Source organism: Micromonas commoda, chromosome 9 (assembly GCF_000090985.2).
Source record: "Micromonas commoda chromosome 9, complete sequence".
Classification (NCBI taxonomy): Eukaryota; Viridiplantae; Chlorophyta; class Mamiellophyceae; order Mamiellales; family Mamiellaceae; genus Micromonas; species Micromonas commoda.
In genome coordinates, this window is record NC_013046.1 from 199,539 (window position 1) to 227,514 (window position 27,976).

At 66.5% G+C, this 27,976-nt stretch overlaps 13 protein-coding genes across 13 annotated transcripts; 8 read left to right on the forward strand and 5 right to left on the reverse strand.

The window, feature by feature from the left end:
- Positions 1–87: 87 nt before the first annotated feature.
- MICPUN_113371 (ABC transporter) lies at positions 88–3,810 on the forward strand (the record flags this gene model as incomplete). The annotated part of the gene is made up of 2 exons (XM_002504129.1): positions 88–2,495; positions 2,598–3,810. 2 exons carry the CDS (start codon positions 88–90, stop codon positions 3,808–3,810), a joined length of 3,621 nt encoding a protein of 1,206 aa, XP_002504175.1.
- Positions 3,811–4,147: 337 nt separating this feature from the next.
- On the forward strand, positions 4,148–6,820 carry MICPUN_106004 (predicted protein; the record flags this gene model as incomplete). Its single annotated transcript, XM_002504130.1, has 1 exon — positions 4,148–6,820. The coding sequence occupies one exon, from the start codon at positions 4,148–4,150 to the stop codon at positions 6,818–6,820; it is 2,673 nt and encodes an 890-aa protein (XP_002504176.1).
- A 2,495-nt stretch (positions 6,821–9,315) lies between these two features.
- MICPUN_85051 (predicted protein) lies at positions 9,316–10,359 on the forward strand (the record flags this gene model as incomplete). The annotated part of the gene is made up of 1 exon (XM_002504131.1): positions 9,316–10,359. The coding sequence occupies one exon, from the start codon at positions 9,316–9,318 to the stop codon at positions 10,357–10,359; it is 1,044 nt and encodes a 347-aa protein (XP_002504177.1).
- A 241-nt stretch (positions 10,360–10,600) lies between these two features.
- Positions 10,601–11,190, reverse strand: DNAJ (DnaJ chaperone; the record flags this gene model as incomplete). Its single annotated transcript, XM_002504440.1, has 2 exons — positions 10,601–10,987; positions 11,083–11,190. The coding sequence occupies 2 exons, from the start codon at positions 11,188–11,190 to the stop codon at positions 10,601–10,603; spliced, it is 495 nt and encodes a 164-aa protein (XP_002504486.1).
- A 141-nt stretch (positions 11,191–11,331) lies between these two features.
- On the forward strand, positions 11,332–12,673 carry STK16 (serine/threonine-protein kinase; the record flags this gene model as incomplete). The annotated part of the gene is made up of 2 exons (XM_002504132.1): positions 11,332–11,415; positions 11,521–12,673. 2 exons carry the CDS (start codon positions 11,332–11,334, stop codon positions 12,610–12,612), a joined length of 1,176 nt encoding a protein of 391 aa, XP_002504178.1. The 3' UTR covers positions 12,613–12,673.
- MICPUN_61117 (hypothetical protein) lies at positions 12,604–16,432 on the reverse strand (the record flags this gene model as incomplete). Its single annotated transcript, XM_002504441.1, has 1 exon — positions 12,604–16,432. One exon carries the CDS (start codon positions 16,430–16,432, stop codon positions 12,728–12,730), a length of 3,705 nt encoding a protein of 1,234 aa, XP_002504487.1. The 3' UTR covers positions 12,604–12,727.
- Positions 16,433–16,715: 283 nt separating this feature from the next.
- ODALC6 (flagellar outer dynein arm light chain 6) lies at positions 16,716–17,494 on the forward strand. Its single transcript, XM_002504133.1, has 2 exons — positions 16,716–16,984; positions 17,149–17,494. The coding sequence occupies exons 1-2, from the start codon at positions 16,805–16,807 to the stop codon at positions 17,401–17,403; spliced, it is 435 nt and encodes a 144-aa protein (XP_002504179.1). The 5' UTR covers positions 16,716–16,804; the 3' UTR covers positions 17,404–17,494.
- Positions 17,495–17,575: 81 nt separating this feature from the next.
- On the forward strand, positions 17,576–18,391 carry MICPUN_61119 (WRKY family transcription factor; the record flags this gene model as incomplete). Its single annotated transcript, XM_002504134.1, has 1 exon — positions 17,576–18,391. One exon carries the CDS (start codon positions 17,576–17,578, stop codon positions 18,389–18,391), a length of 816 nt encoding a protein of 271 aa, XP_002504180.1.
- Positions 18,392–18,502: 111 nt separating this feature from the next.
- On the reverse strand, positions 18,503–21,539 carry MSH4 (MutS 4; the record flags this gene model as incomplete). Its single annotated transcript, XM_002504442.1, has 2 exons — positions 18,503–21,114; positions 21,224–21,539. The coding sequence occupies 2 exons, from the start codon at positions 21,537–21,539 to the stop codon at positions 18,503–18,505; spliced, it is 2,928 nt and encodes a 975-aa protein (XP_002504488.1).
- A 328-nt stretch (positions 21,540–21,867) lies between these two features.
- Positions 21,868–22,566, reverse strand: CBR/ELIP4 (carotene biosynthesis related or early light induced-like protein; the record flags this gene model as incomplete). Its single annotated transcript, XM_002504443.1, has 1 exon — positions 21,868–22,566. The coding sequence occupies one exon, from the start codon at positions 22,564–22,566 to the stop codon at positions 21,868–21,870; it is 699 nt and encodes a 232-aa protein (XP_002504489.1).
- Positions 22,567–22,952: 386 nt separating this feature from the next.
- CBR/ELIP2 (carotene biosynthesis related or early light induced-like protein, chloroplast percursor) lies at positions 22,953–23,639 on the forward strand (the record flags this gene model as incomplete). The annotated part of the gene is made up of 1 exon (XM_002504135.1): positions 22,953–23,639. One exon carries the CDS (start codon positions 22,953–22,955, stop codon positions 23,637–23,639), a length of 687 nt encoding a protein of 228 aa, XP_002504181.1.
- Positions 23,640–23,703: 64 nt separating this feature from the next.
- Positions 23,704–26,156, reverse strand: MICPUN_112642 (mRNA capping enzyme; the record flags this gene model as incomplete). Its single annotated transcript, XM_002504444.1, has 3 exons — positions 23,704–24,284; positions 24,336–25,190; positions 25,293–26,156. The coding sequence occupies 3 exons, from the start codon at positions 26,154–26,156 to the stop codon at positions 23,841–23,843; spliced, it is 2,163 nt and encodes a 720-aa protein (XP_002504490.1). The 3' UTR covers positions 23,704–23,840.
- Positions 26,157–26,556: 400 nt separating this feature from the next.
- On the forward strand, positions 26,557–27,963 carry TGT (queuine tRNA-ribosyltransferase; the record flags this gene model as incomplete). The annotated part of the gene is made up of 1 exon (XM_002504136.1): positions 26,557–27,963. One exon carries the CDS (start codon positions 26,557–26,559, stop codon positions 27,961–27,963), a length of 1,407 nt encoding a protein of 468 aa, XP_002504182.1.
- Positions 27,964–27,976: the final 13 nt, after the last annotated feature.

The window sequence follows — 27,976 nt, forward strand, 5'->3', positions numbered from 1 at the left end:
CGACGCCCCTTCGCTGACGCGCCGTCCCCTCCTCCCCTCCCCGAATCGTGCAGCGGCCGCGTGGCGTCCTTCGGCAACCTGTCGGAGATGAGCGCGCAGTCCGCGAACGACGCCGACGAGCGAAGCGCGGCGGACATCACCAAGGCGAAGGAGGCTGTGCTCGAGTCCGATCACGCCTCGTTCGTCGCGGCGGTGGTCTCGGGCGACATCGCGTCCTCCCCCGTCGCCGTCGCGACGGGCGACGTCGCGGAAGAGGTCCGCGTCGCCGCGCTCTCCATCGCGCGCGCCGCGCTGTCCGGCGACGCCGCCGAGGGCAAGTCCGCGGAGATCCTCTCGGCGCTCGCGAAGATGGTCGAGGACAAGGTCGTCGCCGCGGAAGCCGCCACGCAGGCCCGGTCCGAGGACCACAGGCGCGGCGCGCTCGTCGCGCTCTACGGCCACTGCGCGTCGACGTCCCTCCCGGCGGGCGACGCGGGGCGGGAACCGGCGCTCAAGCTCATCCTGAAATCGCTCGGGACGCTCGGAGACCACGGATGCTTCGTCGCGGCTCCCGCGCTCGCCCCGCTCGCCGCCGACCTCGGCGTCGCCTCGAACGCGCTGGTCAAGCAGCTGATGACCGACGCCACGACGTCCGCGTCCGAGTCCGAGCGACGCGCGGGCGCCGCGGGCGTCGCCGGCCTCTTCTCCGGTTTTGGCGGGTCTTCCATCGCAAAATTCGGAGCCGTCACGCACGTCGAGGAGGCTCTCGACGCCAAGAAGGACGCCATCGCTCGCGCGGGGGCGTGCGCGATGTACGCCCACATGTGCGCCACCGCGGGCAGGGCGTTCGAGCCCTTCGCGGTGAAGCTCGCGCCCAAGGTTTTCGCGCTTCAGGGCGACGCATCAGCCGAGGTGAGAGCCGCCGCGGACGCCGGACAGACGGCGCTGGTCAAGAGCCTCCCGCTGACGGCGATGAAGCTGCTGTCCCCCGCGCTGGTGTTCGCGATGGGGCACAAGAGCTGGCAGGCGAAGTGCGGCGCCCTCGGCACCTGCGGCGACCTCGCGCAGCGGGTGCCGCAGTACTTCATGCGAACCATTCCGGAGATTTTCCCGGCGTTTCTGGAGTGCGTCTTCGATACCCACCCGAAGGTATCCGCGCTCGCGGGCCACGTCATGGAGCCCATCTGCCGGTGCGTGAAGAATGCCGAGGTGCTCGGGATGCTCCACCTCGTCATGGACGCCATCAGGGAGCCCCAGAAGGAGACGGAGACGTGCCTCGATAAGCTGATGGAGACGACTTTCGTCAACTCCATGGACGCGCCGAGCCTCGCCGTCGTCCTCCCCATCATCCTCCGAGGACTGCGCGAGCGGACCAAGGAGCTCAAACAAAAAGCCGCGGTGACGTGCGGCAACATCTGCGCCCTCGTCGACGACGTTCGAGACCTGAACCCCTTCATCCCGAGCCTCAAGCCCGAGCTGGAGAAGTGCGAGGAACACTCGCACCCGGATCTCCGCGAGTGCGCCGCCAAGGCGAAAGGGAGCCTGCTTAAGGGCCTAGAGGGCCAGGGCGCGAGCGGTGACAGGAAGGACGCCACGACGTGCGTCGTGAAGGCTCTGGAATCCGTCCAGGGCGGCGTCGACGCCGAGACAAAGGCGTACGCGGCTTCTCTGGGCGGTTGGGTCATCGAGTCTGCTCCGATGCGAATCCCGCCCTCGATCCTCGCCAACGACGTGAAGCACGAGCTGCTCGCGCTGCTCGAGGGTATGATGGACGAGGAGCAGCTCAAGTCCGCGGCGGAGGGCGCGGTGCTGGAGTACAAGGGCCTCGACGCCGCGGCGCTTCTCGACGACGAGCAGAAGGACTACATCGTCGATCTCCAGGGTATCATCCTTGCCTTCGCCGGCCGGGTGCTTCTCCAGCGCACCAACTTCTCGTTGGAGCGCGGAAAGACGTACGGCATCGTCGGACAGAACGGCACCGGCAAGACGACGCTGCTGAACCGCGTAGCGGCGAAGGACATCGCGGGCTTCCCCCCCGACGTCTCCGTCTATTACATCCAGCACGAGATTCTCAGCGAAAAGGAGGAGACCATCGTCGACTTCATGGTCCAGATGGTTCCCGAGGGCGTCAGCCGCGAGACCGTGGTGAACACCCTGAAGGAGGTTGGCTTCGACGACGTGAAGATGGCGGCGACGATCCAGTCGCTCTCCGGAGGGTGGAGGATGAAGCTGGCCATCGCGAGGGCGATGCTCTGGGACGCCGAGGTCCTGCTCCTCGACGAGCCCACCAACCACCTGGACACCGCCGCGATCGCCTGGCTCACCAACTACCTCAAGTCCCTCACGAACACCACCATCTGCCTGGTGTCGCACGACTACGACTTCCTCGCGGACGTCCTCACCGACGTCATTCACCTCCACGATAAGAACCTGACCTACTACCCCATGGGCTTCAAGGATTTTCAGAGCCTCAAGCCCGAGATTGTCGCCGCGTTGCCGTCGCCGAACAACGCCATCAAGAAGATCGAGAGCATCGGGGGCAACGCCAACCTCGCCGAGATGGCTCACAGCGCGTCGGTCGCCTCGCTGGCGTCTCTGGATGAGAACGGGCCTTCCAGAAGTGAATCTCCGGCTCCGGTGAAGTACGCCTTTGACTCCATCGGCGACAACCAACCGGCTCACATCAAGCCCATTCGCTTCCCCGAGCCCGGCCCGCTGGAGGGCGTCAAGTCCAGGAACAAGTGCGTGATGTACATGAAAGAGGTGGCGTTCACCTACCCCGGCACCGACCGCAAGATTCTCACCAACGCCAACGTGAAGATCACGCAAGATTCGCGAGCGGCGCTCATCGGCGCCAACGGCGCGGGAAAGACGACCCTGATGAAGCTGCTGATCGGCGAGCTCTCGCCCGACGAGGGCGTCGGGGAGGTGTGGCAGCACCATAACCTGCGCCTCGCGTACATCGCGCAGCACTCCATGCATCACCTCGAGGAGAGCATCGAAAACACGCCGCTGGAGTACCTGCAGAACCGCTTCTACCTGGGCCGCGACAAGGAAATCGCCAAGCGGTCTTCTCACAACCTCTCCAAGGATGAGCTCAAGCAGTCGATGGAGCGCGGCCAGATCAGCGAGATCATCGGTCGCCAGGAGCGCGGCAAGACCCTGTTCTACGAGTGCCGAAGGAGCGGCCGCGAGGACAAGGACACCGAGTGGGAGCCCATCACGTCGCTCATGAAAAAGGACGAGTACGTCATGAAGATGGTTCGCAACTTTGACGAGAAGCTCAAGGCGATGCAATCGGGCATGGACCTCCGGCCGTTGACCAAGGAGGAGGTCCGTCTGCACCTGGAGCAGTTCGGAATCGACCAGGACCTCGCCATGGGCAAGATCAAGCGAATGTCCGGGGGACAAAAGTCGCGTCTGGTGCTGGCCGCGGCGATGTGGATCAACCCCCACATCATCGCGTTGGACGAGCCCACCAACTACCTCGACAACGACACCTTGGCAGCGCTTACCAAGGCGCTGAAGGACTTCCAGGGCGGCGTGCTGACCATATCGCACAACCAGGCCTTCATCAACGAGCTGTGCAACGAGACGTGGACGGTGGGCGACGGCATGGTCGTCGCCAAGGCCATCGAGGGCAAGGAGAAGAAGATGTCCGTCGCGGAGAGGCGCGCGCTGAAGAAGGGCGGCGAGGACGCCGCCGCTGACGTGGCGCTGAAGGGGGCGAAGGAGAACAAGAAGCTGACGAGCAAGGAGAAGAAGGCGCAGAAAGAGGCGGCGCTGAAGGCGAAAGGTCCCATCAAGGATGCCTACTACAAGGGCATCTGACCGCCCCTCGACCACCTTCATCATTATTTCGCCGCCGCTCGCAGAACGCTTTTTTTTAGCCAACGAAGTCAACACCGGCCTTCAGTGCATTTTTGCAACGGTCTGGTTTTTCATCAAAAAAATATTGTGCGTCACAGAGTATAACCAAAATCGTCAACCATGAGTTGATTGCCATCCACCCATAAAATCTGTGATCGCACTTTCCATTTCAACATCCGTCTCAGGACTCGGACATTTTTATCTACACGGTGGTTACACTCGGGGACGAGATCTGCGGCCGGTCAGAGCCGGGCGTGTCGGTGAGTAGCACCGCACGCGTAGGGGTAGGGACGTCAAGATGATGTCAAAGGACTTGGAGTGGGGCGCCGAGGCGGGGGCGAGCCAGCCCGGGTCGTCGCGGTGGGCGCCGAGCAGGTCCGCGCGCGCGCAGAGCTCGTCGCAGCAGTGGCATCGTCCCGTGTACGGAGCCACAGCGGAGAAGGACGACGACGACAGCTACGACGGCTACCCCGCCGCGCCGTCGCATCACTCCTTGGGCGTGGACGAGCAAGGCCGGCCCGTGTACAAGGAGAGCACGCTGGCGTGGTTCTTCCGCGCGTCCGAGCCCATCGTCTTCTGGGCGGCGTGCACGCTCATCGCCGCCTTCTCTTGCATCAGCATCGTGCGCATCACCCGCTCGCCGCACTTCCCCGCGTCGCTGCCGGAGGGCCGCGACGGCCGGAGCATCCAGGTGGGATACATCGCCAACTCCACCGAGGCGGTGAACGCGTTCAAGGGATGCCGGCAGGGCGCGGGCGGGGACGTCCTTCGCAGCGACATGGGCCGCGACAGGTTCCCCGACTTCATCGTCGCCGGATCTCGAGGCGCGCCCACGATGGAGCTCCACACTTTGCTCGACGAGAAGAGCGTCGCGTGCGCCGCCGCCTCGCCGTTCGACGACTTCTTCTCCGATCCCAAGTGGCGAACGCCGGGCGCCATCCCGCTCAAGGACCAGCGCGCGTACGTCAAGGACAACTACGCCAGGTGCACCCGCGAGGACAAGTACCTGGGAGCGCCGCGGTTCCAAACCAACGAGGACCTTTTATACTCCGGGTGGGCGCCGAGGCGGATGTGCGAGACGATGGGACCCGACGAGACCCGCGCGCTCTTGCTGCTGGGTAACCCCGTGGAGAACGCGCTGACGGTGTTCGCGGGGACGCTGGAGAACACGCCGGAGCGGGAGTTTAACGGGTGGATCAGGCGAAGCGAAGCGGCGCTGGCGGAGGAAGCCGCCGAGAAGGCTTCAAAGTCTCATTCGAAGGCTCCTTCGAAGGCTGGTTTCTCGAAGACTTCTAAGGAGCCTTCGAAGGCTGCCCCGTCGGCATCAGCGGCGGCGGACGGGGCGAAGGACGCCGAGGGCGGCGGCGACGCCTCAAAGCTCGGAGGCGATCCGGACGCGTCATCCGGAGAGACGACGGCGTCGAAGGCGAAGGAGGAGCCCAAGGAGGAGCCCAAGGAGGAGGAGGAAGCCGCGTGGATCACGTACGACGCCGAAGGTTTCCGGAAGGTTCTAGACGTCGACCTCGCCATCGCGGAGGTGTGCGGCAGCGACTTCATGCTCCCGGAGGACCACCCCGAGTTTAAGCGCAACGCCGAGTGCTGCGCCAAGGTTGCGCTCGAGCAGGGATACGAGCGGTGGCCCGGCTGCGGCGCCGAGCGAGGCTGCGCCACCGTCAAACACTCCGGGTCCTCAGACGTCTCCCCCGGGACTTCGTCTGGAACGTCTTCAGCGTCTGGAACGTCCACGTCATCGACACTCGGCGGCGCCACGAGGCGTAAGCGGATTGGCCGGCCGTCCTCGGTGTACGAGTCGGACGCGTGCGCTCGAAAGGGCGAACTCGCGTTTTCCCCCGTTCGCGCCGGGGTGTACGTGAACCAGCTCAAACGCTTCTACGAGTACGTCCCCCCGCAGAACGTGCTGGTGGTGACCGCGGACCAGGCGTTTTCGTCCGGGATGGCGACGCTCGCGGTGGTGCTCATCGAGTGGCGCATGCTCGGTTTACCCCTCGTCGACCCCGTGAGCGTGACGAGCGACTTGATGCTGGCCACCGCCGCGGCGAGCACGGGCGCGGGTTTGTCGGGGCTGGAAAATTCCGGTCTGGAGCATCGAGGACGGCGCATCGAGGACGGCGACGAGGCGGGGCTGTCGCTGCCGCGTCCGGACGTGGTGCACCAGAGCGCCCTTCGCACCTACCCGCACTGGCGCGGCGGCGGCAACGGCGGCGTAGGGGATTCCGATCGGAAAACCTTCGCCGCTCCTCGAATCCGCTCGTATCCGTATCCCAACCCCGGCGGTTTGACGCCGCTGACGCGGGCGGCGTCGGTGGACGTCGCGTCCACCACGGCCAGGCGGACGTGGAGGGACGCGCTTCGCTTCGTGGAGCACATCGGCGCGAGGGGTTTTCACTCGTGGGGTTGGACCGGCGGCGTCAGCCACGCGACGCGCAAGGCGAGCGAGCTCATCGGCAGGGCTCGGCGGGGCGCGGAGTTAGTTGACGCGTCGAAGGTGAGCGTCGCCAGGCGTCTGCTCGGCGGCGACGCGGCCGGTGCCCTGGGTAAGCCGCACCTGCACGGGGGGGAGGGTGCCGATGCGGGTGCCGATGCGGGTGCCGACGCGGGTGCCGCCGCGGGTGTCGGCGACGTCGACGACGCCTTCTTCGAGGACTTTTCCTTCTCCCCGGGTCTGCGATACTTCGCCGAGCTCCCGCGAGGTTTCGCGGTGGACACCGCCATCGACCCGCCCACGCGCCAGAAGCTCCACAGGTTCTACGACCCGCACGTCGCCGCCCTGAACGCGCTCATCGGCAACGGGGAGATTCGGTGGTGGGACGAAGACGGCCGGGACGTCGCCGCGCTGCAAGAGGAGACGCTGCTCGGCGGCATCCGAGAGTACGAGACGGAGCAGGACGAGCGGGCGTCGAGTACGGTCGCGGGCGGCGCCGTCGACGAGGCGAACTTCGCCGAGGAGTGAGTGCGGATGGTCCGTTCGACGCTCCACCACGATTTTAATTCATCCATCATCGCAGAGTTATCGTGAACGAAGTCCTCGCCCTCGTCGTCGCGCGCGGATTTTCCCGGTGCCCGGATCGTGATCTGGCTGCTGCCCCAGCAGCCGGGTGCGTGAAATTCTCGGCCAGAAGCAAGTCGACGAGCGATCTGGGGACAAAACCAACGGGAGAGCGACGCACGCGCGGGCGTTGGGCTGCTCGCCGTGAGGCGAGGTTCGCACGGGGAGTCGGTTGCGACTCTTTTCGCGCTAAACCCATCGCCGGGTCGGCGCCACCTGGCCGTCGGGTCGCCGGCTCCGACATCATGATGCCCAAATTCCGGTCCTTCCCTCGGATGCGGGTGCACGTAGGCGTCTGGCTTTTGGCCTTGCTTGTGGCGGGGACGGAACTTGAGGCTTCGATACTCTGCGGAGTCGATGAGAGAGTGCAGGCGGGCACGTGTGCTGCATGTGACATATCGATCACGGTTTTGACGAACACGGCCGGGGATGTCAAGACTTCGGGAGACACGCAGTGCGACGGTAACTTATTCGGGACTTCTGCGACTTGGGAGCAGGTCGATGATGCAGTCGTCGGCTCCGGCGCCGGTTTCTCAAGAAACGTGTCTATCAGTAGCGACGGCACGAGGATAGCTGTCATATATAAGGATGGGACCGATGGCTCTTTGGGGGGGAAAGGGGTTGTCGTCGTCTACGAGCACAACTCGAACGCAGCATCCGGGTCACAGTGGCAGCAGCTCGGCCAAAAGATCGAGAGTGAAGCGGCCGGAGACGGTTATCACGCTTCAATATCGCTGTCTGGCGACGGGAACCGCCTCGCAGTTGGCTCTCCGAACAATATGAACCCAGCGCTGAATGCAAATTCCGGGCATGTGCGGGTGTTTGAATTGATTTCGAATGCTTGGTCGCAGCTGGGAGGTGACATCGACGGACAGTCTGGTGATAATTTTGTTGGAACCTCCGTGTCCCTATCCAGCGACGGTGGTCGTTTGGCTGTAGGATTGCCGGGATTGTCTAAGGTCCGGGTGTTTGAGTGGGTCTCTGCGAGTATTACATGGACACAGCTGGGCGCGGATATTTCATCTACTGTGGTGGACGGTGGTTTCGGTAATTCTGTTTCGCTCTCGGCCGATGGCGCAAGTTTGATCGTCGGCCAACCTGAAAAAACTGGTAGCGGTGTTGCTGGGTCAGGTCACATCAAGGTGCTCCAGTACGGGACCATGGGAACTTGGGATCAAATATATTCGTTGGATGGGCCGTCGTTACTCACTACGACATCGATTAACTCAGTAGCGATAGCAGAAGGTAAAAGTTCGGACGGATTTGGGCAGTCCGTGGCCATGTCGAGCGATGGCAAAGCATTTGCTGTCAGTGCTCCGTATCACAAGGTTTCATTAACTGGCGCTGTCGGTGTCGTCGATACGTATAGGATACCTAGATGGTCTACGAACCAATGGAAATCAGACAATGGGAGCCCGACGGGGGCGATCGGGAGAATCGACGCCTTCGGCACATCTATCGCGCTTTCCAGCGATGGCACGAAACTTGCCATCGGCGCGTCACAGCACGATTTGGTTGGCGCTGACAACGGATACGTTCAGATTTATGAGATAGATCCAGGAGATGCAACTGGTTGGGTTCAAACGGGTGCTGACATCGTGGGTTTAGACACGGGGGATCAGTTCGGCACTTCCGTGGCGTTGAGTTCAAACGGCTCTGTCGTTGCAATTGGCGCGCCCATGGGTCAGGCGAGAGAAATAACCGGTACCGGAGAACTGCGTGTTTTCAAGATTAAGCCGCCGGCCGTGCCACCGCCGCCACCGCCGCCGTCGCCGCCGCCGAAGTTAGGGATGCCGCCGATGCCGCCGCCGCCGCCGCCGTGGCCGCAGTCGTCACCACGGCCACCGACTGCCGCGGAGTCCTCGTCGCAGGATCAAGTCATCGAGATCATCACCATCCTCTTTTCCATCGGGCTCCTAGCCCCGCCGACGGCGCTGGGAATCTTGACCTGCTTCTTCGGTCCCTACCTTCGCAAGAAGCTCATCGCGCGCGGCTATCGCCGGCTCGCCGACTGCCTCGTCCCGGATCCCAGCGGCGATCTGCTCAAGCTGGAGGGTAAGCTAAAAAATCTCGAGGCGTTCATGGCGAAGCAGAAGCTTCCGCGACTCGTCGACATCACGCCGGAGATTCCCGCCGCCGACGTCGCGTTGGACGCCGAGGACGTGCTCGGATCCGGAGGCTACGGGGCGGTGTTCAAGGCGTCGCTCAACGGACAGGCGGTCGCCGTGAAGGCCATGTTCGCCACGGTCGGCGGCGCCGTGAGCTCCGCGAGCGTATCCGAGAAGGTACCCGCGTCGGTGGTCAAGTCGGTGCGCCGAGAGGCGATGATCATGTGCTCGTTGAACCATCCGAACATCCTTCGCGTGTTCGGCGTCGTCCCGGAGCGGGCGTGGATCGTGATGGAGCTCTGCGAGGGCGGTTCGCTCGATGTCCTGCTCCGAGACGTCGACGAAGTTCTCGACCGGGCGACCACCGCGAGGATAGCGGCCGAGACCGCCACCGGCATCGCGTACCTACACCTCCCGGACGTGTCCATCGTGCACGGCGACATGAAGGCTGGGAACGTGCTGCTGACCAAGAACCGCTCGGTCAAAATCTGCGACTTTGGGATGTCCGAGGCGAAGAACAGGAGCAAGACGATGACCGCGGCGAACGTCGGTCGGAGCGGCGCGGCGCTGACGGTCGCGTGGTCCGCCCCCGAGCTCTTCGAGGATTCGCCCAAATCCAACGCCACGGACGTGTACGCGCTCGGGGTGACGCTCTGGGAGATTTACGAGCGTCGCGTCCCGTTCGGTAACATGCCGGAGGCGGCGGTCGTCAGTCAGGTGATGCAGGGTAAGCGCCCGGGCTTTCTCGAGCCCGAGGACGGCGACGGGGTGGAGGAACCCGGGACCCCGCGGCCCGTCCGCCGCATCATCGAGGCGTGCTGGTCCGCAAAGGCCAAGGAGCGACCCCCGGCGAACAAGATCGCGTACATCCTCAGCGAGCTCGCCGATCCCAGCGCGGGCGGCGGCGGCGGCGACGACGACGTCTTCGCCGACGGTCGCACGCGTTGGTGGCGCCGGGGAAACAACAAGGTGGCTGCGGCTGACGCGGCGGTCAACGCGGTGCGAAGTTTCGAGGACGCGCGCGAGACGTTGGGTGACGCGATCGAGAGCCGAGCGGCGGAGAGCAAGGGCAAGCTCGAGGAGAGGATGAGAGCCGGAGGGAGAGGGAGGGTCGCGCCCGAGAAGGTGCCCGAGCCTGAGCCTGAGCCCGAGCCCGAGAAAGTGCCCGAGCCTGAGCCTGAGCCCGAGCCTGAGCCCGAGAAGGTCCCTGAGCCTGAGCCTGAGCCCGAGCCTGAGCCCGAGAAGGTGCCCGAGCCTGAGTCCGAGCCCGAGAAGGTGCCCGAGCCCGAGCGAGCGCCCGAGCCCGCCGAGCCGAAGCCCGACGACGAGCGATGACGCGTTTGCGTCCGCGGGCGCGCGGCGGCGATTCTACAAGTGATGCGTCACACTCTATCGGCTATCTCGATCGTCGCGCGCGCGTTCCCCCGTCCCTCCACGCGCCTCCTCCTCCTCGCCTCGTCGCCTCCTCGTCGCCTCCTCCTCCTCGCCTCGTCGCCTCCTCGTCGCCTCCTCCTCCTCGCCTCGTCGCCTCCTCCTCGTCGCCTCCTCCTCGTCGCCTCCTCCTCCTCGTCGCCTCCTACTCGCACCCGTACGTGACTCGCACGTGCAGCGAGCAGTTGAAGCACGGCAGGTCCACGTGGTCAAAGTCCTGGTGCAGCTCGTCCGCCATGACCTCGAACCCCCCGCCGCACCTGCACGGATGCCAGTACCTGCACGTCAGCCGCCTGCCCAGCTGCGGCGGCGTGTAGTTCATGTCCAGCTCGTCCTCCGTGAAGTACCCCTCCTCCGATTGCAGGTCGTTCAGGTCGAGGTGCTCGTCGATGACCGTCTCGACGCGACGCGACGCCAGCTGCGCGTCGTATTTCTTGCGCTCGTCCGGGTCGGATAGGACCTCCCACGCGCGCTTGACCCTGACGAACTCCTCGTCCTCGCCCTTGTTCTTGTCCGGGTGCGTGGTGAGCGCCTGCGCGACGGGCGGGGGTGGGTGGGGCGCGGTGAGGGTGCCGAACAATTTGGGCGGCGGAGGGCTGGAGGGACGGGTAGGTGGGCGGGTTCGACGCGTGCCTTCTGCCGGTACGCGTGCTTGATGTCCTCGGTGGTCGACGTCGTCGGGTCGACGCCGAGGATGTCGTAGTGCGTCCGCGGGGGATCGCCCTGACCCGACATCGCGACGCGTCTCGGGGGCGCGACGCGGAGTGGGGCGGAAACGTCGGAGCTCATCGTTCTCGTCGATACTTGGTGCTACCAACAGGGGATGTCTGTCATTCAGGGTGTGGGCTCACCGCGTGGGGCGCAGCCCGGGGTGACATGGAGCCCCTTCGACGACTTCTCGGCGACGGCGCCCAAGCGAACGGCGCCGTGGACGATCTGCAATCGATATGCTCGCCGTCGGTGCGTCCCGCGATCCCGCTCGCCCCTTCCAATCGCACCGCGCCCCTCCGCATCCTCTCGAGATCCTCTCATCACGCCACCCTCCTCCCTCCCCCGCCGTCGCAGCGCCTGATGAAGATGGTGGGCGACTGGGGACGCAGCATGCTCCCCCCCGAGGAGGTCACCGTCCAAGGCCGCCGCTTCCAGGTCCAGCAGCAGCTCGGCGAGGGCGGATTCTCCTACGTCTTCCTCGCCAGGGAGGTGCCGGATTCGCGCGGGGTCGACGTCGCGCTCAAGCGGATGCTCATCCACGAGCGCGAGCAGGAGGACGACGCGCTGCGCGAGATGGAGACCATGCGCCGGATCGACCATCCCAACCTCCTACCGCTCATCCTCGGCGAGATCGAGGAAGAACCGCATCCGCCGTCCACCTCCTACGTCATCGCCTCGCCCGCCCGGACCCGCCCCGCGGGTGGCGCGGGAGGGGGCCCGAGGCGATGCCACATGGTCTTCCCGGCGTTCCCGGAGGGAACCGCGCTGGACCGATGCGTGAGCAGACCCGTCGCCAAGGCGTTCACGCCGTTACAGCTCCTCGGCATCGGTTGCCAGCTGTGCCGCGGGTTGGAGCACATGCACGCGTTGGGAATCGCGCACTACGACGTCAAGCCGGGCAACGTCCTGTTGGAATCGGTCATGGATTCGATGGACGGAGCTGAAGGATCGTGCCCGGGTGGTTTTCGAGCGGTGCTCATGGACTTTGGCTCGGCGCGTACCGCGACACGCGCGGTCGCGTCCCGCCAGGAGGCACTCAGGGTCCAGGAGTGCGCCGAGCGCGAGAGCACCGCGCCGTTCAGGGCGCCGGAGCTCTGGGACTGCCCTTCGGGTGGCGACGCGACGATCGACGGCGGGGCGTGCGACGTGTGGAGCCTGGGGTGCGCGCTCTTCTCGCTTACGTCGGGGGGCAAATCGCCGTTCGAGTCGGCGAGCGGGGAGACGGGGGGTAGCCTCGCCCTGGCGGTGCTCAGCGGTAAATACCGGTGGGGGGAGAGCGCGCGTTTGGCGTACGGGACGGAGACGAGGGCGGCGATCGATTCGATGATCTCGAGGGACGCTTCCAGTAGGCCGAACGCCGTCGCGGCTCGGCTCGCGCTGGAACGCGCGATGACGAGCGCGAGCGCCGAGCGTGGTGCCACGAACACCGTCACTACTGGTGAGTAAAGTCGACGTCATGATGACGTGTCGCGTTCGTGTCTTCTATTCGTGAGTGATTCATCGTCTTCGCGTCCGAGTTTGAGTCGTTCGTCGAAAGAAATTCGTCCCTCTTTTAACTTCGTCAATTCTCCCACGGCTTTCTCGCGCTCGTCGGGGTGTCCGCGCCCTGGGAGAGTCGCTTGGACCTGCGAAGACCGCCGGGTGGGACCGAACCCGGGGTGGCGCCCGCCGCCGCCGCCGCCGCGGCGGCGCCGAGACTCGACTTTTTCGATCCGCGTCCTCCGCCCCCGCCGCTCCTCTTCGCGGCGGAGCCCGCGGGGGACGAGCCCGACGGGGGTTTCTTCTTCCCGGTTCCGGTCTCTCGCCCGTCGCCGCCCCTCTTCGCGCTCGCGGGCGTCCCGGCGACGCGCGGCGCGACGCCGGCGTGGAGGCGATCGACGCTTCGCATCTCGTGACGGCCCCTCGCGACGCTCCCCCGCGTGACCCGCGCGCCCGTCATCACAACGCCGAGGGGTGTCGCTTCTTCTTCATCTTCTTCATCTTCTTCTCCTTCTTGGTCGTCTTTCGTCTCGGTCGGGGTCGCGGGCGCGGCGCTCGATCCGATGCCCAGCCTGGCCAGCGCCGGCGTCAGGCCCGTGGACGCGGTGGGGTGCGCGGGGTGCCCGACGGGAACGCGAACCGCGGGCGATCCCTTGATGCTTCCCATGGGCGACGGCAGCGTGGCGGGGGGCGTCTCGACGTCCGCGTCGTCGTCTTTGTCCGCCGCCACCGGAACTGCTTCCGGGGTTTTGTCCGACGCGGCGTCAACAGCCGTTACGGCCGTTACGGCTGTTACGTCAACCGGGGAGAGTCCCGCGACGGGACCGGTCGTCGGCGTCCTCGCCGCGGGCGAAGGGAGCGAGGCTGCGCTCTTCGGCGGCGACGGCATCTCCCCGGCTAAAACCATCAGCTCCGTCGCGCGAGCCTTGACGGCGGACTTGGTGAGCTCCTCCTTGGTGTCGCGAATAACCTTGGCCATCATGCGCGCAAACACGGAGAGGGGTGACGTCTCCTTCTCGGAACCGGGCGTCGCGATGAGCTTCGCCGCGTTGGGCGCGATCTCCTCGATGGACGGGGAGCGGGGCGGCGCGGGCGGCGAGGGCATCGGAGCCGGGTCCTCCGTCGCGAGCGCCTTTACCTCCTCCGCCGCGGGTGACGGCGCAGCCTCGAGGAAGTCTTCCTCCTCCTCCTGGCCGGCGTGTTCTTCCTCCTCCTGGCCAGCGTGTTCCTCGTCGTCTCTCGCGATGAACGCCGGGACCGGGACGGTCGTGAACTTGACCGGGGACCGCGGCGCTTCCGCGAGGGCCGATTTAACGGCGGCGCTCTCCGCCGCGACTGACGCCGAGAGCGCCGCCATCTTGGCGATGGCCGGCGACTGCGCACGCGCGGCGAGCGCCTTGAACGCCGGGGTGATACCCGCGGGCGCGGCGGCGGTGGACGCGGCCGGGGTGCGGCGGTACCTGTCGAGGTAGCCCCCCGGGGTGATGGGCACGGGCCTGAACCCGACGGTGGGTATCGAGACTGTCGCGTCGGCGTCCTCATCAGCATCCTCGTCAGCATCCACGTCAGCACCCGCCGCCGCCGCCGCCGCGAACCCGACCGTGGGCAACGCGACGGTGACGTCCTCATCCGCGAAGGCGAGCGGGCTGGCGGCGCGTCTCGAGAGTTCGCCGTCCTCCCCGCGATCCGGGGGAAAGACGAAATCGTCAATCTCATCCGCCAAATCCGCGGCGAGCTCAGCCGCGGCGAGGGCCTCGGCGCGAGCCTCCGCCGCCGCCTCGGCCTCGAGCCTGGCGAACTCCGCGCCGGGCGTCTCCTGCTGCGTCGTCTCCTCCTCCCCGCGCGGACTCCTCCCTTCGAACGCCACGGGGCTCACGGCGGCGCCCCTGTCCCGTCGCTTGGCGGCTCGGTCGCGGCGGCTGGTGTCGACGCAAGAGAAGGGCGTCGCCGCAGCCACCGCCGCCGCCACCGCGTCCGTGGGCGATTCGCCGCGAGCCTCGGCCGCCTCCCTGGCGGCCCTGCCGGGGGACGGACCGAACGTGCCGATCGCCACGGGCGCGGGCGCGGGGGTCCTCGCCATCGCAGCCTCCTGCGCGAGCGTGGGGGTGGAGCCAGCCGCGGGGCGGAGCGTCGGGGTGGGGAGGTTGGGCAGCAGCACGGTGGGCGAGACCATCGACGCGGGGGAATCGTAGGTCGCGGGTTCGAATCGCGGGACGGCCACGGTGGCGACGTCGTGTTCCTCCTCCTCCTCCTCCTCTTCTTTCGGATCCTCCCCGCGTGTGCGCGCGATCGCCGCCGCCGCGGACTTCTTCGTCGACTGCGGCGATTGCGGCGGTTTCATCGGCGAGTAGTTCGCGGGGACCGAGGAAGTTCGCGCGAGGAACCCGCCGGTCGCTCGCGCCCTAGCCGCGGCAGCCTCCGCGGCAGCCTCAGCCTCCGCGGCAGCCTCCATGGCGGCGAACTCGCTGTTCGGGGTGAGCTCGACGGAGGGAACCGATGCGCCGCCGCCCGGTGTAACCGAGTCGGAGTCGAGCGTTACTCCCCTCGCCTCGTCGTTTCCGGCGGCGTCTCCAGAGTGCGACGAGAAACTCATCTTCCTCGGCGCGGGGGCGTCGAGCGACCTCGCCTTGGACAGCGAGCCGTTACGACCGTTACGACCGCCGCTCGAACCGCGCGAGTCCACGTACACGACGCCGCGCGACTTTTTACCCGAGGAGTTGACAGTGAACGATCGCGGCGTCGTCCTCGTCGTAACGCCCGGTGTAACGCCCATCAGCCGCCGCGACGCCTCATCGGTCCCCGCGACGCCATCATCGCGCGGTCGGTTCTCGACGTTCCCCCGGGCGTCGTCGTCGTCGTCGTCGTCGTCGTTCGTTAACGTCAACGGCGGCGCGTTGCGGATGTCGCCGCGGAAGGCTTCCAGCGAGGCGACCGCGTCGTCGACGTCGTCGGCACCGTTCGCGTGTGTGTTCTCGAGGGCTTCGTTCGGGACGTACGCGTAGTCGTTGGCGCTGAGCGTCCGCTGGATCGAGTTATGGGTCATCGCGGCGCGCACGCTCGGGGAGTGGCGTCTGGCGCCGGACGAGTCGGGCGTCATTCTCGCCGAGCGACGAACCTGGGTCACCGCCGTCTCGCGACCGCGGACGGAGTCGAGCATGCGGGTCGGGACGCGCACAGCCTCCATGACGACGACGGATCCCTCCACGTCGTCGCCGTCGTCTCCCGCGGGGGGCGCGGGTGCGGCTTCGGGAGGGGACGCGTCGGTCCTCATCCTGGCCTCCAGCGCGGTCTTGGCTTCGCGCAGAGATTGGACGGGTTCCGCCCCGCGCTTGATGCCGGCGTCGATGTGGTAGAGCGCCTGCGCGAGGTCGCCCGAGCGTTCCTCCTCGCGGATCGCCTTGTTGAGCCAGAACTCCGCTCTCGTGGCGTTGGGAAGGGAGGAGAGCATGGACGGCGCGGGGTTCGCCACAGGCGCTCCCTTCTTGCCCGGGGTCTTTCGCGCCGGGAGCATGAGCTGCCGGTGGTACGCGCCCGGGGTCTTGGGCTTGGGCTTGGCGTCGACGACGACGCGCTCGGGGGCTTGCGAGAACATGCTGGAAACGCCCGGGGTCTTGGGCTTACCCGCCGGGGTCTTGGCCAGGCTGAGCCGCGCCGGGGTCTTCGCCCCGCCCGGCGTCTTCCCCGAGGGGGTCTTGGCGCTGTTCATCCACGACGCCGGCAGGTTGGCCGAGAACGTTTTGCCCGGCGTCTTCGCGAGCGCGGACGTCGACGGTTCGTCGGATGCCATCGGATCCGTCGCGGCGCCCGCGATGGCGGCTGCTGCTGCCGCTGCTCGCGGATGGAGCCCGCGGGGAAGCCGACGCGCGGTGTGCGGCCCGCGCGGCGTGGGGGCTCGCGAGTTGTTTTCTCGGAACCGACGCCCGTTTCAACGGTCTCCTTTCCCTTCCTTCGATACCAGGCTCGAAATGGGAGACCGACCGATTCCATGGTCGGACCGAATGGAGCCCGTTTTGGCTCTCACTCGCGCCCGTTCGGGGGGGCGCACGCACTCGCGGACGAGCGTCGACGGGCGCGTGTCGTGGATCCAGAGGCGAGCGCGCGCGCGAGGACGTTCGCGCGTGCGAGCGAGAGTCGCGGAGAAGGAAAAGGGGAGGGAGAGATGGCGGAGGAGAAACCGACGGAGGCTGCGGCGCCGGCGGATGCCGCGACCGGGGCCCCGCCCAAGGAGGAGGGCGCCGAGGGCGCCGAGGGCGAGGCGGGCGAGCCGAAGAAGAAGGAGCACGTCGTGTCCATCGTGCTCAGCTACATGAACGACGAGCACGAGAAGGCGGCGATCGAGGTCAGTCGCCGAACCCTCTCCCGACAGCCACGGCGACCCCGCAGCCCCGACCCCGACCCCCGATCATCGTCCCAAATTTCCACCATTTCATCATCTCCAACCTGCGCCGCGTGCACATCATCGACTGACCCCGCGTCACGACCACGCCGCGACGAACCCCGCAGGTGACGATCGACGCCTTCGACAAGTACACCAAGTACAAGGACGTCGCGCAGCACATCAAGAAGACGTACGACGCGCGGTATCCGTCGAGCGGCAAGTCCACGGACGGCGTCTACCACGCCGTCGTGGGGAAGCACTTCGGAGCTTCGTTCAGTCACGAGACGTCCAACTACATCCACCTCAAGTGCGACCTTCACAACGTCATCATATTCAAGTCGAAGGACTCGCCGTTCGACCTGGACGCGGCGAACGTGTAGCGAACGTGTAGCGCCGTAGCCGTAGCCGCGTAGCAGTTGTAAACGAACGCGCGGCGGGCTGGTCAGAATACTGGTCAAGATTGTTGGAACAGCTCGCGCGACTCGACTCGTTAGCTAAAAGCTTTTTCGCATTGCCGCCCGCGCCGGACCGCGTCGCGCGGATTTGGGGACGATGGGTCGAAGGCGCAGCGACATCGAGGAGGATGGCTACGTCTGGCACAAGTACGGCGCCAAGAACGTGCGCGGCCGGAAGGTGGGATACTTTAAGTGCGCGCATCGCGGTTGCGAAGCGCGTAAGAAGGTGTGGAGGCAGGCGAACGGTGACGAGGCGGTGGAGCGCGAGGGCACGCACACGCACGCCGCCGGGGAAGCCGCGCGTGTCTCCGAAGTGGTGGACGAGATATCGACGGACAACGCCGATGCCGTTCCGATGCCGGTGAACCGCGCCGCGAGTGGGGGAAGCGCCGGGGGTGGTTGGGGAGGTGCGGATGTGCCCCCCGGGACGTCCGGAATCTTCGGGGGATTCGGGCTCGGGCTGCCGCGGGAGCTCGTGAGGGCCGCTGCTGATGTCAGCACCGAGAGACAGGAGGCGAGGGCGGCGAAATCGAGACCAACAAATGTGCCGAAGGCGACGCGTGATGAACCTTTCGAGCAGGACTTACGTCACGAACGTCTAATTCAACTCGTCCAGGACCTGGCGAATAAGTCGAGGCAAAAGATGACGACGGTGGTCGCTCTCAAAGAAGACAGCGAAACGTGCATCGAAACGTGCATCGAAAACACGCAAGAAGCACTCCGACGCTTGCCAAAATTGCCCGCCGAGATGGAGACCATGACGGGTACGGAGTTACGAACGTGGATCGAAACCTTGCAAGAATCCTTGCAAGAACCATTCCGACGCTTGCAAGAGACACTTCGACGACATCTCGAATCGCTCGCCGCGTTGGATGACGTGATGACGAGAGACGGGCCTTTCGGTGACTCGTAAGATCTTAGCTACTAGCCAGCATCCGGATCGGCGTCGATTTTCGTACAAACACTCGTCTATCATAACGTGCCCTGAAACATCCGTCGTTTCCGTCAACGTCGAACCGCCCGCTCACGCGCATGCGCCTCCCCCCCCAAATCCCGCCACATCCGCAGCCGTCGCTCGAAGCGACGCGAGCGCCGCCTCCCTCTTCTCGCGCCCGCCGCGACCCTCGGCACCCTCGGTACCCCCGCCGGCTTCAATCTCGAAGAGCCGCCTCGCCCGCTCCGCCACCTTCGCCGTCCGCGCCGCGCGTTCGACGGCGATTCTCGTCGCGTCGTCGCCGGCTGCGTCTCGCCGGCTGTGTCCCGGCAAAAATCCTCCGCCGGCTGTGCCGCCATCGCTCGCCGCCGCCGCCGCCGCCGCTGCCGCCGCCGCCGCCGCGGTCTCTACCCGACGCGCGATCGCCCACGCGTCGCGCATCATCTCCGCGGGAAAACCTCCGAGCGCCTCCGCGGCTCGGAGGCCGTAGTGCGGAGCCTCGCACGCGCCGTCCACGAGCCTGTACCTGCACTCCATGCGTCGGTTTTGGTCATCCCCGTTTCCATTCCGGTTCGGGTCATCCACGGCCACGCGCCGCCGCCCGCCCACGAGGTCCACCGCCATCGTCGACGTCCTGACGTTCGGGTAGAGCTGCGCGAGTTTACCGAGTCGCCGAGCGTGCGTGGCGAACAGGGTCTTGCACCCGCGCTCCAGCAGAGCCTCCGCCGTCGCCCACGCGAACCTCTCGCCCTCTTCGCTGTCGGTGGATCGACCGAGCTCGTCGACGAGGACCAAGGAGTGGCAGGTGGCGCGGGACAGGATCCTGGCGCACTCGCGGCACTCCACCGCGAACGTGCTCGCGTCCGTCTCCATCGAGTCGCTCGTGCCGACGCGGGTGAAGATCGCGTCGACGGGCGGCGCGCTGAAAAACGTAGCCGGGACGAAGCATCCCGAGTGCGCCAGGACGACGAGTACCGCGACCTGCCGCAGGTACGTGCTCTTACCCCCACCGTTCGGGCCGGTCACGACGGAGAGGTTGAACGCCGGGGAGAGGTAGGCGGAGTTGGCGACGAAGTCCACGCCCGGGAGCTCCTCCAGCACCGGGTGCCGTCCGGCTTCGATCGCCAGCGGGCTCTCGCGATCGCCGAACACCGGTCGAACGTACGGTCCTTTGCTGGTCATGACCCGGACGGCGAACGCGCACAGGACGTCGAGCAGCGAGAGCGCGGACGAGAGAGCGCCCAACGCGGCGACGTTGGCGCGGACGGACGCGGCGACGGATTCAACCGCGGCGGCGCTCCTTCGCATCGCCTCGTCGGCTGAGTCGACGCACCGTCGGTTGATGACGTCGAGGCCGTCGCACGTGCACCGCACGACGCGGTCGTTTCGAACACCGGCGGCGTCGTCGTCGTCCCTTCTTATCGGTCGGGTCGCGTCGTCGCCGAGGGTGTCGATCGCGTGCAGCGTCGGGAGAGACGCGTCGAAGTGGGACGCGTTCACGGAGTACCTGCCGAAATCGGACCGGGTCACCTTGATTTGGAACATCCCGGTCGCGGTGTAATCGAGCCTGGGGGATTCCAGGCCGGTGCGCTCGCGAAGGGCGCGTATGAGCTCGTGCGCAGCCTCGGTGGCTTCGCAAAAGTTCCTTCTGGCGATGTCCAGAAACGCATCCACGCCTGACTTGACCGCGAACACCTGCCTCGTCTTGGCGGAGAAACTGGATCTGCCGTCCACCACGTCCGGCTCGAACACCCCGTCGATGCGATGCAGGAAACCGGCGAAGAAGGGGTCGCGAAGAACCTCGCCAATCTCCCTCAGCAACCCCGCGTTGGTGTTTTTCAGCGCGTCGCCGAGTTTTGGCACCTCCTCGAGCGCGCGTCGAGTGTCCAGAAGCGTCCGGATCCTCGCCGCGACCCTTCCGGGGTTGGCGTCGATCGGACGGACCTCCGAAGAGGGGGGGCCACCCTCGGGTGCCGAGTGGGGTGCCGAGTGGGGTGCCGACGGGCGCCGTCGCGGCTCGGCGAACATGGACGTCACCGCCTCGACGTCTTTCCCGCCCGTGGTGGCTGCCAACCTCCGCCGGCACTCGTGCGCGAGCCCGCCGGACCGAAGCAGCTCCTCCACCGCGTCCAGCCTCGCGTTTATCGTGGCGTGGTCCCTCAGGGGCTGAAGGAGCGACGCCTTCATCAGCCTCGACCCACCGCGCGTGGCGCACGTGTCGAGCAAACCGAGCAGCGACCGGCGTGCGTGGGGGCGTGCTCGAGAGTCGCGCGCGTTCGCGGCGCCGACCGGGTCCGTCCGGGGGTTAATCGGTTTAGAAGAGCGGTTCGGGTTTGAACGTTTCGGTTCGGCGACGGGTTCGCCGGTGGGGCCGAGAGGTCGCGCGATCTCGAGCACTCGCGCGGCTGCCGGGTCCAGCGCGATGAAGTGCTCGCTCCTGCAGCACGTCACCACGACGGTTCCCGGGGACGCGCGCGCGGCTTCGTGCAGCGGGAAGGGTTCCCAGCGGTGGCGGCGACGTCCTACTAGGGGTTCCAACGAGTTTTCCGCGTCGTTCGTCGCGCGCTCGACGCCTCCGTGTTCGACGAACTGCAGCACCGCGGCGGCGGCGGCGAAGGCGAGGTAGGCGTCCTTGGGGTTGGGCGCCAGCCTGGAGCCGCGGCGCGCGCACCGCGCGACGAGGTCCGCGCCCACGATGTCGTCTGTTTGGGGGCGGGGCGTGGGGTCGTGAGCGGACGGGTCGGGCAGCGCAAAGCTGTTTCGAAGCGACGGGCGCGACGGTGCGCACAGCTGTGTGGGGTGGTCGCGCACCGAACTGCTTCCGCGGAAGCTCGACGAGCGCGCAATCGTGCGCGCGCGCGAATCTCGCGAGGGCGTCGCCGAGCGCGCCGCCCCTGTCGCCCGCGAGCGTCAGGATCACGCCCGGTCGCGCGCGCTGCAGCTCGCACAGCGTCGTGGCGTGGCTCTCTCCAACCTCGACGTGCTGCTCCAGGTCCAGCGACGGGCCGCCGCGCTTGTCGAACAGCGCGACGCCAACCTCCCTCGCGCGGTTCTGGAGGACCGCCGCGATGACGGTGCACGCGGGTGGCGAAGGCGGCCCCGCGCCTTCGTTCGTCGGGGCGGCCATGGCGGCGCGGGGTGTGAGGAACGTCCTCGGCGGGGCCGAGTCCCGTTCGGCGGAAAACGAGCCACGACTTTTGCACACCCAGCAGAGACGTCTGACTTGCTCGTGAGCAAAGCTTGTTTCGGATAGGAACGCACGCGGCTGTGTAGGAGGTCACGCGCGACATCGCGGAGGCGAAGGCGAATTCAACGAAAATCAATGTATTAAAAAATGAATATCGCGCGTATGCGTACAGCGTGCGCCTCGTCCGAACCGCGTCGGTGTCGGTCGAGGCGTCAAACGAATGGTGCGGCGCTCAGCCCGCAAGATGAGCCGAAAGTTCCACAGCCGCTTAGAAGAGCGCGGCGCCGTTGGTGAACTTCTCGGCGAGGAGAAGCGCGACGAGGCCGACCATGGCGCCGCGGCCGTTGGTCATCTCCGACTCCGCCCTGAAGGGGCCGAAGTCCTTCGGAGCCTTCTCAAGGCCGGACTCCTCGTTGCCGCGGAGCACGGGCGCCAGGGAGGCGGCGAGCACGAAGAGCACGGTGACGGGGATGAGGAACATGCCTGCGGCGGGCATCGTGGAGGTTTTCACCACACCGTCGGCGAGGGTGAAGGTGCGGGTGTTGATCACCTGCCTGGTGAGGGACTGGTCGTTGGAGATCTCGGCGTAGAGAGCCGCCATCCAGCCGATCATCGCGACGCGGCCGTTGATGATCTCAACCGCGCGGGGCTCCTTGAAGGCGATCATGGCGTCGTTGAGCATGGACATGTCGTCGCCGAGGGGGGCAGCCTCCGCGACGGAGCCGTCGGCGGGGTCAATGGCGGCGGAGAAAGCGACGGGCGCCGCGGCGGGCTCGGCGGCCTTCTCCTCCCAGGCGGCGTCGGCAGCCTTGAGGCCCTTGGAGAGGTCATCCGCGGTGAACGTGACGGCCTCGTCGTCGACGGAGGCGCGGAGCGCCACCTTCTGCGCGAAGCGCGCGACCTTGGCGGAGACGCGGGCGGTGACACCGGTGAGCTTGAGGGAGACGGCGTTGGTGACGGCGTGCATTTCGATGTTTGCGATGGTGCGGATGCGTGCGTTGCGTTGCGAGGAGTGATGAGAGATAGCCGGAAAGCGCGTTGTTACTGAAACGAGCGTCCACGAAGCGACACCTGTTCTATGGCGCAATTCGGGGGTTTGTTCTTGAGTTCTTTGGCCAAGCCCGTGTCCAGGTGCCGCTTCGACGTGCGGCCACGTCGCCCGTTTTTTTCGACTTTTTATACGGAGAAAATCGGCGAGTTGTGACTCAAGAATCGACGAAAACGTCCCTCCGCCAGTCGTTTCGGCCGCTTTTTCACCACAGAAAACTCGGAAAAGCGATTTCTTCCCAGCAGCCGCGGCACAACTCGACGCGCATATCGCCGACTTCCACGACCGACACCATCAAAACAAACATGTTCGCCCTCTCCGCCTCCCGCATCACCGGCTCCGCCGTCAAGCTCTCCGTCAAGTCCCGCGCCGTCCGCGCGCGCCGCGCGGCCTCCATCCGCGTTCGCGCCGAGGGCGAGGCCGAGAAGGTCGCCGTCGCCGACGAGGTCAAGGCTGCCGACGCCGCCTGGGAGGAGAAGGCCGCCGAGCCCGCCGCGGCGCCCGTCGCTTTCTCCGCCGCCATTGATCCCGCCGACGGCTCCGTCGCGGAGGCTGCCCCCCTCGGCGACGACATGTCCATGCTCAACGACGCCATGATCGCCTTCAAGGAGCCCCGCGCGGTTGAGATCATCAACGGCCGCGTCGCGATGATCGGCTGGATGGTCGCGCTCTACACCGAGATCGAGAAGAACACCTCCCTCTTCCACCAGGTGATCAACACCCGCACCTTCACCCTCGCCGACGGTGTGGTGAAGTCCTCCACCTTCCCCGCCCCCGGCATGTTCCTCATCCCCGTCACCGTGCTCTTCGTGCTCGCCGCCTCCCTGGCACCCGTGCTCCGCGGCAACGAGGAGTCCGGCCTTGAGAAGGCTCCGAAGGACTTCGGCCCCTTCAGGGCGGAGTCGGAGATGACCAACGGTCGCGGCGCCATGGTCGGCCTCGTCGCGCTTCTCCTCGCCGAGAAGTTCACCAACGGCGCCGCGCTCTTCTAAGGCTGAAGAAGAGACTGGAAAAGAAACCGGGGTAAACACAAGGGAACGCACGCAAACGGGGAACCATTCTTTACTTTAGCTGTACTTCATTATGCACCGCACTTAGGCCGCTCGCATTGACTTTGAAATACAAAGTAACACGTAATAATCAACCCACGCGCCGACGCTCGCTCCGCCATGCTAGCTAGTAGTACCTAAGTGTCAGATGTCGTCGATGACTGGCTGCTGACGCTCCGCTCCCGACACGTGCGCCGCCGGCGCCGTGCTCTCGTACCCGCCAGCTGTGTCGCCGCCGCCGACAGCTGTGTCACCGCCGGAGCTCCGCCTCGCGCCCTCCCTCGGCGCCCTGTTCCCACCCGCGCCCTTCGCGAGCACGCCGCCGACGTACGATATGATCTCCGCGTCGGTTATGTCGTCGAGGATGCTCGCGAGCGTGTGCCGGTACACGGTGACAAAGTTCGGGGCGTCCTTGTCCGTCCTGACGCGCAGGTACTTCCACGCGCCGGCTTTCGCGACGCCCCCGCGCTTGTCCCAGGTGCACTCGACGATCTTACCGTCGAGGTCCGCGAGTTTGGTCCCGTCGGGCGCCACGTCAGGGTCGAACCCGCCGGCTGTGTCAATGTCCTCGGCGTCGCGCATCGCAAACTCTCCGCTCGGCTCGTTCACCGCGACGACGTCGCCGCCCGAGGCTCCCACGTAGAGGATCGCGCGTCCGTCGCGCAGGGACAGTTTCAGGCGAAAGTCCACGGAGTTGAGGTGCGTGAACTTCCACTTGAGCAGCGTGTCCATCGTGCCGCTCTCGTATCGCGACCGACTGGGCTGGAAGATGAGGCCGTCGCACTCGTGGCAGAGCTTGGGTATGAAGCTGCGAATGAAGTTCTCGGTGCCGGCGAGCGGGGTGAAATCCTTGACGCGGACGCTGAACGGCTCCTTGGTGAAATCGTACGCCCTCGACTTGCCCGCCTCGGTCAAGAAAACGTTCCGAGGGTCGACGACGTGTCTCTGCACGGCAGCCAACCTGTCCACGAACGCCCTCTCCCCGAGCCGCTCGCCGTGCAGCGCGACGCAGTCGTACGCGAGGAAGCGCCTGCGCTGCCTCCCCGGCGCGATGTCGTCGACCACCATCTCGCCGTCCAGCAGCGTCGCGTTGTGAACGCTGACGCCGTGCGTCTTTAGGGGCGCCGGGAACCGCATCGTGACCCGCCGAATTTCAAACTTGCGATCGATCAAATACGTCCCGTCGCGCATGAGCAACACCATGTACCGCGTCCCGTCCGCCTTCCACGTGACGTGGTACTCGTGCCGCGATATGGTGTCCATGTTATCCCTCGCCAGCGACACGGGTTGCGACCCGGGGAACCGCGCGCCGTCCACGCCGCACAGGTAGCACACCACGTTTCGAATCTCACGCGCCTGGCCCTCGTACACCGCCGTTCCCAGCACGTCGTCGTGGCGCATCGGGGTGCCGTCGAGGTTGCCGTCCGCGGTGGTCTTGCTGCGACTGCTCGCGAGCTCGTCCGTTGCGCCCGACCCGGGCCTCGGCGCTAAAGACTCCGCGAGCGTCGCCGCGTACTCCGGATTACTCTTGACGCTGAATAAATCTCCGGGCGGCACCTCCGCCTCGTCCAACGGCGGCGCGTCCGGGTGCTTCACCACGCCGCGCTTCCACTCCGGCACCGGCGGGTCCAACGTCGTCGAGAACCGTCTCTCCAGGTACTCGTCGAAGAGCTCCTTGACGTACTCGGGCTTGTATATCCCCGGCGGCCGCGCCGCCGCAAACGCCTTTAAATTTTCGTTGAGTTTCGGCCACGCGGCTGTGCGCTGCGCGAAGTGCACCAGCATCGCCCCGGTTCGGTTAAACCCGTGCGTGCAGTGAACCAGTACTAAACCTTTACCCCCGCGAGCGGCGCGTTCGCTCAGGAACTTGCCCACCTCGTACACGAACTGCTGCACGGCGACGGCGTCGGGCGGCGCGTCTTTGCCGACGCACGCGATTTTCACGTACGAACATCCTCGGGCGTCGAACGCTTTGGGGTCGTAGTACCTGCTCGAGTTGGTGAGGTCGACGACGAGCTCGACGTCCCGGCCGCCCGACGCGGTTTTGGCCATCGCCAGCGCTTCGTTCGGGCCGTACCTTCGGTCGTCCGGGACTCTTCCGTCCGCGTGCCACGTGTCCGAGAGGGGCGCCTTGGACGGGACGAAGACGTCTCGCACGATGGCGCCCTGCGGCGGGGCCTCGATCCATCCGTCGGGCGGGCACCACGCGTCCTTGGTGATGCCCGCGCCGGCGTTTTCCGGCGCGGGTGCGGTGCCGGGCGCATCATCGTCGTCGTCGTCGTGATCGTCCTGTCGTGGGCGGGGCGCCGCGAGGGAGGGGGGCGGGGTGAGTCGGGATGCGGGGATGCCCCGGGGGTGCCCACCGGAGAGGGTGCGACTTCGAGGGTCGAGGGTCGCGACGTGCCCCCCCGTGCGCGCGCGTACCTGGTTCTCGAACTTGCCGATGCCGAGCTTCTTCATCTGCTCCATGCGCTGCCGCTTTTGCTGTTGGAGAGGAGGGGTTCGGGACGGTGCGACGCGGCGGTGAGCGACGCGTGGGAAAACCTAAGTTGCGGCGTTGTTGGATTGACGACGACGGGGGCGGGGGATCGGGCGAGCGACTGAGCGCCGTACCCTCTGGAGCTCCTCCATGGCGCCGCCGATCTACTCTACGCCCGTGGTATGGAACACGACCCGGGGTCTATTCTCGCGCGGCGCGCACCCACTCTCGCGCCGCGTCGTTGTGGCGGCGAGCCGCCCTGTCCCATCGTCAGGTACCCCGGACGCGAAGTCTGAAGTGCTGAGGCGACTTTTTAAACAGCACCTCGCCGCCGCCGCACACCCGCCGCGCGCGTTCCCGTCCGTGACGAGCGCTCGCAAAATGGGCGGCATCGTCTGGGAGCTCGACCCGCGGTTCGCGCCCGCGGAGGGCGAGTCCACCGCCCGCCCCGGCCCGCGCCTCGGGACGCTCACCACCACCCCTTGGGATCACCCGGGCCCCGTCGGGGTTCCGACGCCGATGGCCCTGACGTACACCAGGCGCGGGGAGCCCGCGCATCTCACCCCGGACAACGTCGATCTGCTCCCTCGCGAGGCGCGGACGTTCCACGTCTCCCTCGCGCACTTCATGGACCACCTCGGTCCGGATCACGTGAGTAACATGCCGGGCGGCGGGCGGCGGTACTTTGGCTGTCGACCCACGTGCATGCTCGTCACCGCGCGCGATCCGCTGACGTTCGACCAGGACGCCAAGCAGAGCAACACGGACGCGCACACGTTCGTCGCGTCCCCGACGGGAACCACGAAAATCACCACCGACGACTACGCGAGGTGGATCGAGGCCATCCAGCCCGACGCCTTCGTCGCCCTGGCAGACGAGTCCCCGTCGTGGCGCGACGGCGTGGCGCTGAAGAAGACCAAGCAGGCGAGCGCGAGGACCGAGAAATGGCTCGCGGCGTTGCTCGAGAAGACGAAAGACTTACCCACGAAACCGTCGGTGTTCGCGTCGTTGCAGGGCGGCGCGGACGTGCAGGAGAGGCGCGCGTGCGCGGAGGGTATAGTGGAGAGGCACGGGACACAGCTGGCGGGGTTCGCGATTGGATCCTTGGGCGCGGGCGAGACCCCGGGCGAGCACCGCCGATCTCTGCTGCGCGCGTCCATCGAGCCCACGCCGTGGGACAAGCCGAGGTATGTCGCGGGCCTGGGCGCGCCGCTGGACGTGCTGGACGCGGTGGAAGCGGGGGTGGACCTTCTCGAGGCGTCGTTCTGTCACCAGTGCACGACGCAGGGGTACGCGTTGACGTTTCCGGTCAAGCCGCCGACGACGAAGGATTCGAAGAAGCGTAAGAGGGGCGACGGGAAGGATGGGGATGGGCGGGAGGAGGGGGACGCCGTGGATAAAAAGTCGGCACCCGGGGATGGGGACGGCGCCGGGGACGAAAAGTCGGCACCCGGGGTTGGGGAAGAGGAGGACGCGAATAGGAGACTCTTGACCGGCGGCGACGCCTTTAAGAGCAACATGTGGGCGCTGGCGTACCGGGCGGATAAGCGGCCGCTGCTGCCCGGGTGCGAGTGCTACACGTGCGAGCGGTACATGCGCGCGTACGTGCACCACCTGTTGCAGTGCCACGAGATGACCGCGGCGGTGCTGCTGGACATACACAACTACTTCCACTTCAACAAGTTCATGGAGGCGGCGAGGGAGGCCATCGGCGCCGGGACGTTCGCGGAGTTCGCCGCGTTTCATCGCGAGCGCGCGGCGCGGATGGACGGGGACGACGAGACGTAGCCGACGTGCGCGC

Excerpts from the sequence above, each read along its gene's own strand:
- ODALC6 (XM_002504133.1), top strand. The coding sequence starts at position 16,805 with ATGGCGGAGGAGAAACCGACGGAGGCTGCGGCGCCGGCGGATGCCGCG. Across the intron at positions 16,985-17,148 it reads ACGAGAAGGCGGCGATCGAG|GTGACGATCGACGCCTTCGA; the intron begins GTCAGTCGCCGA and ends CGAACCCCGCAG.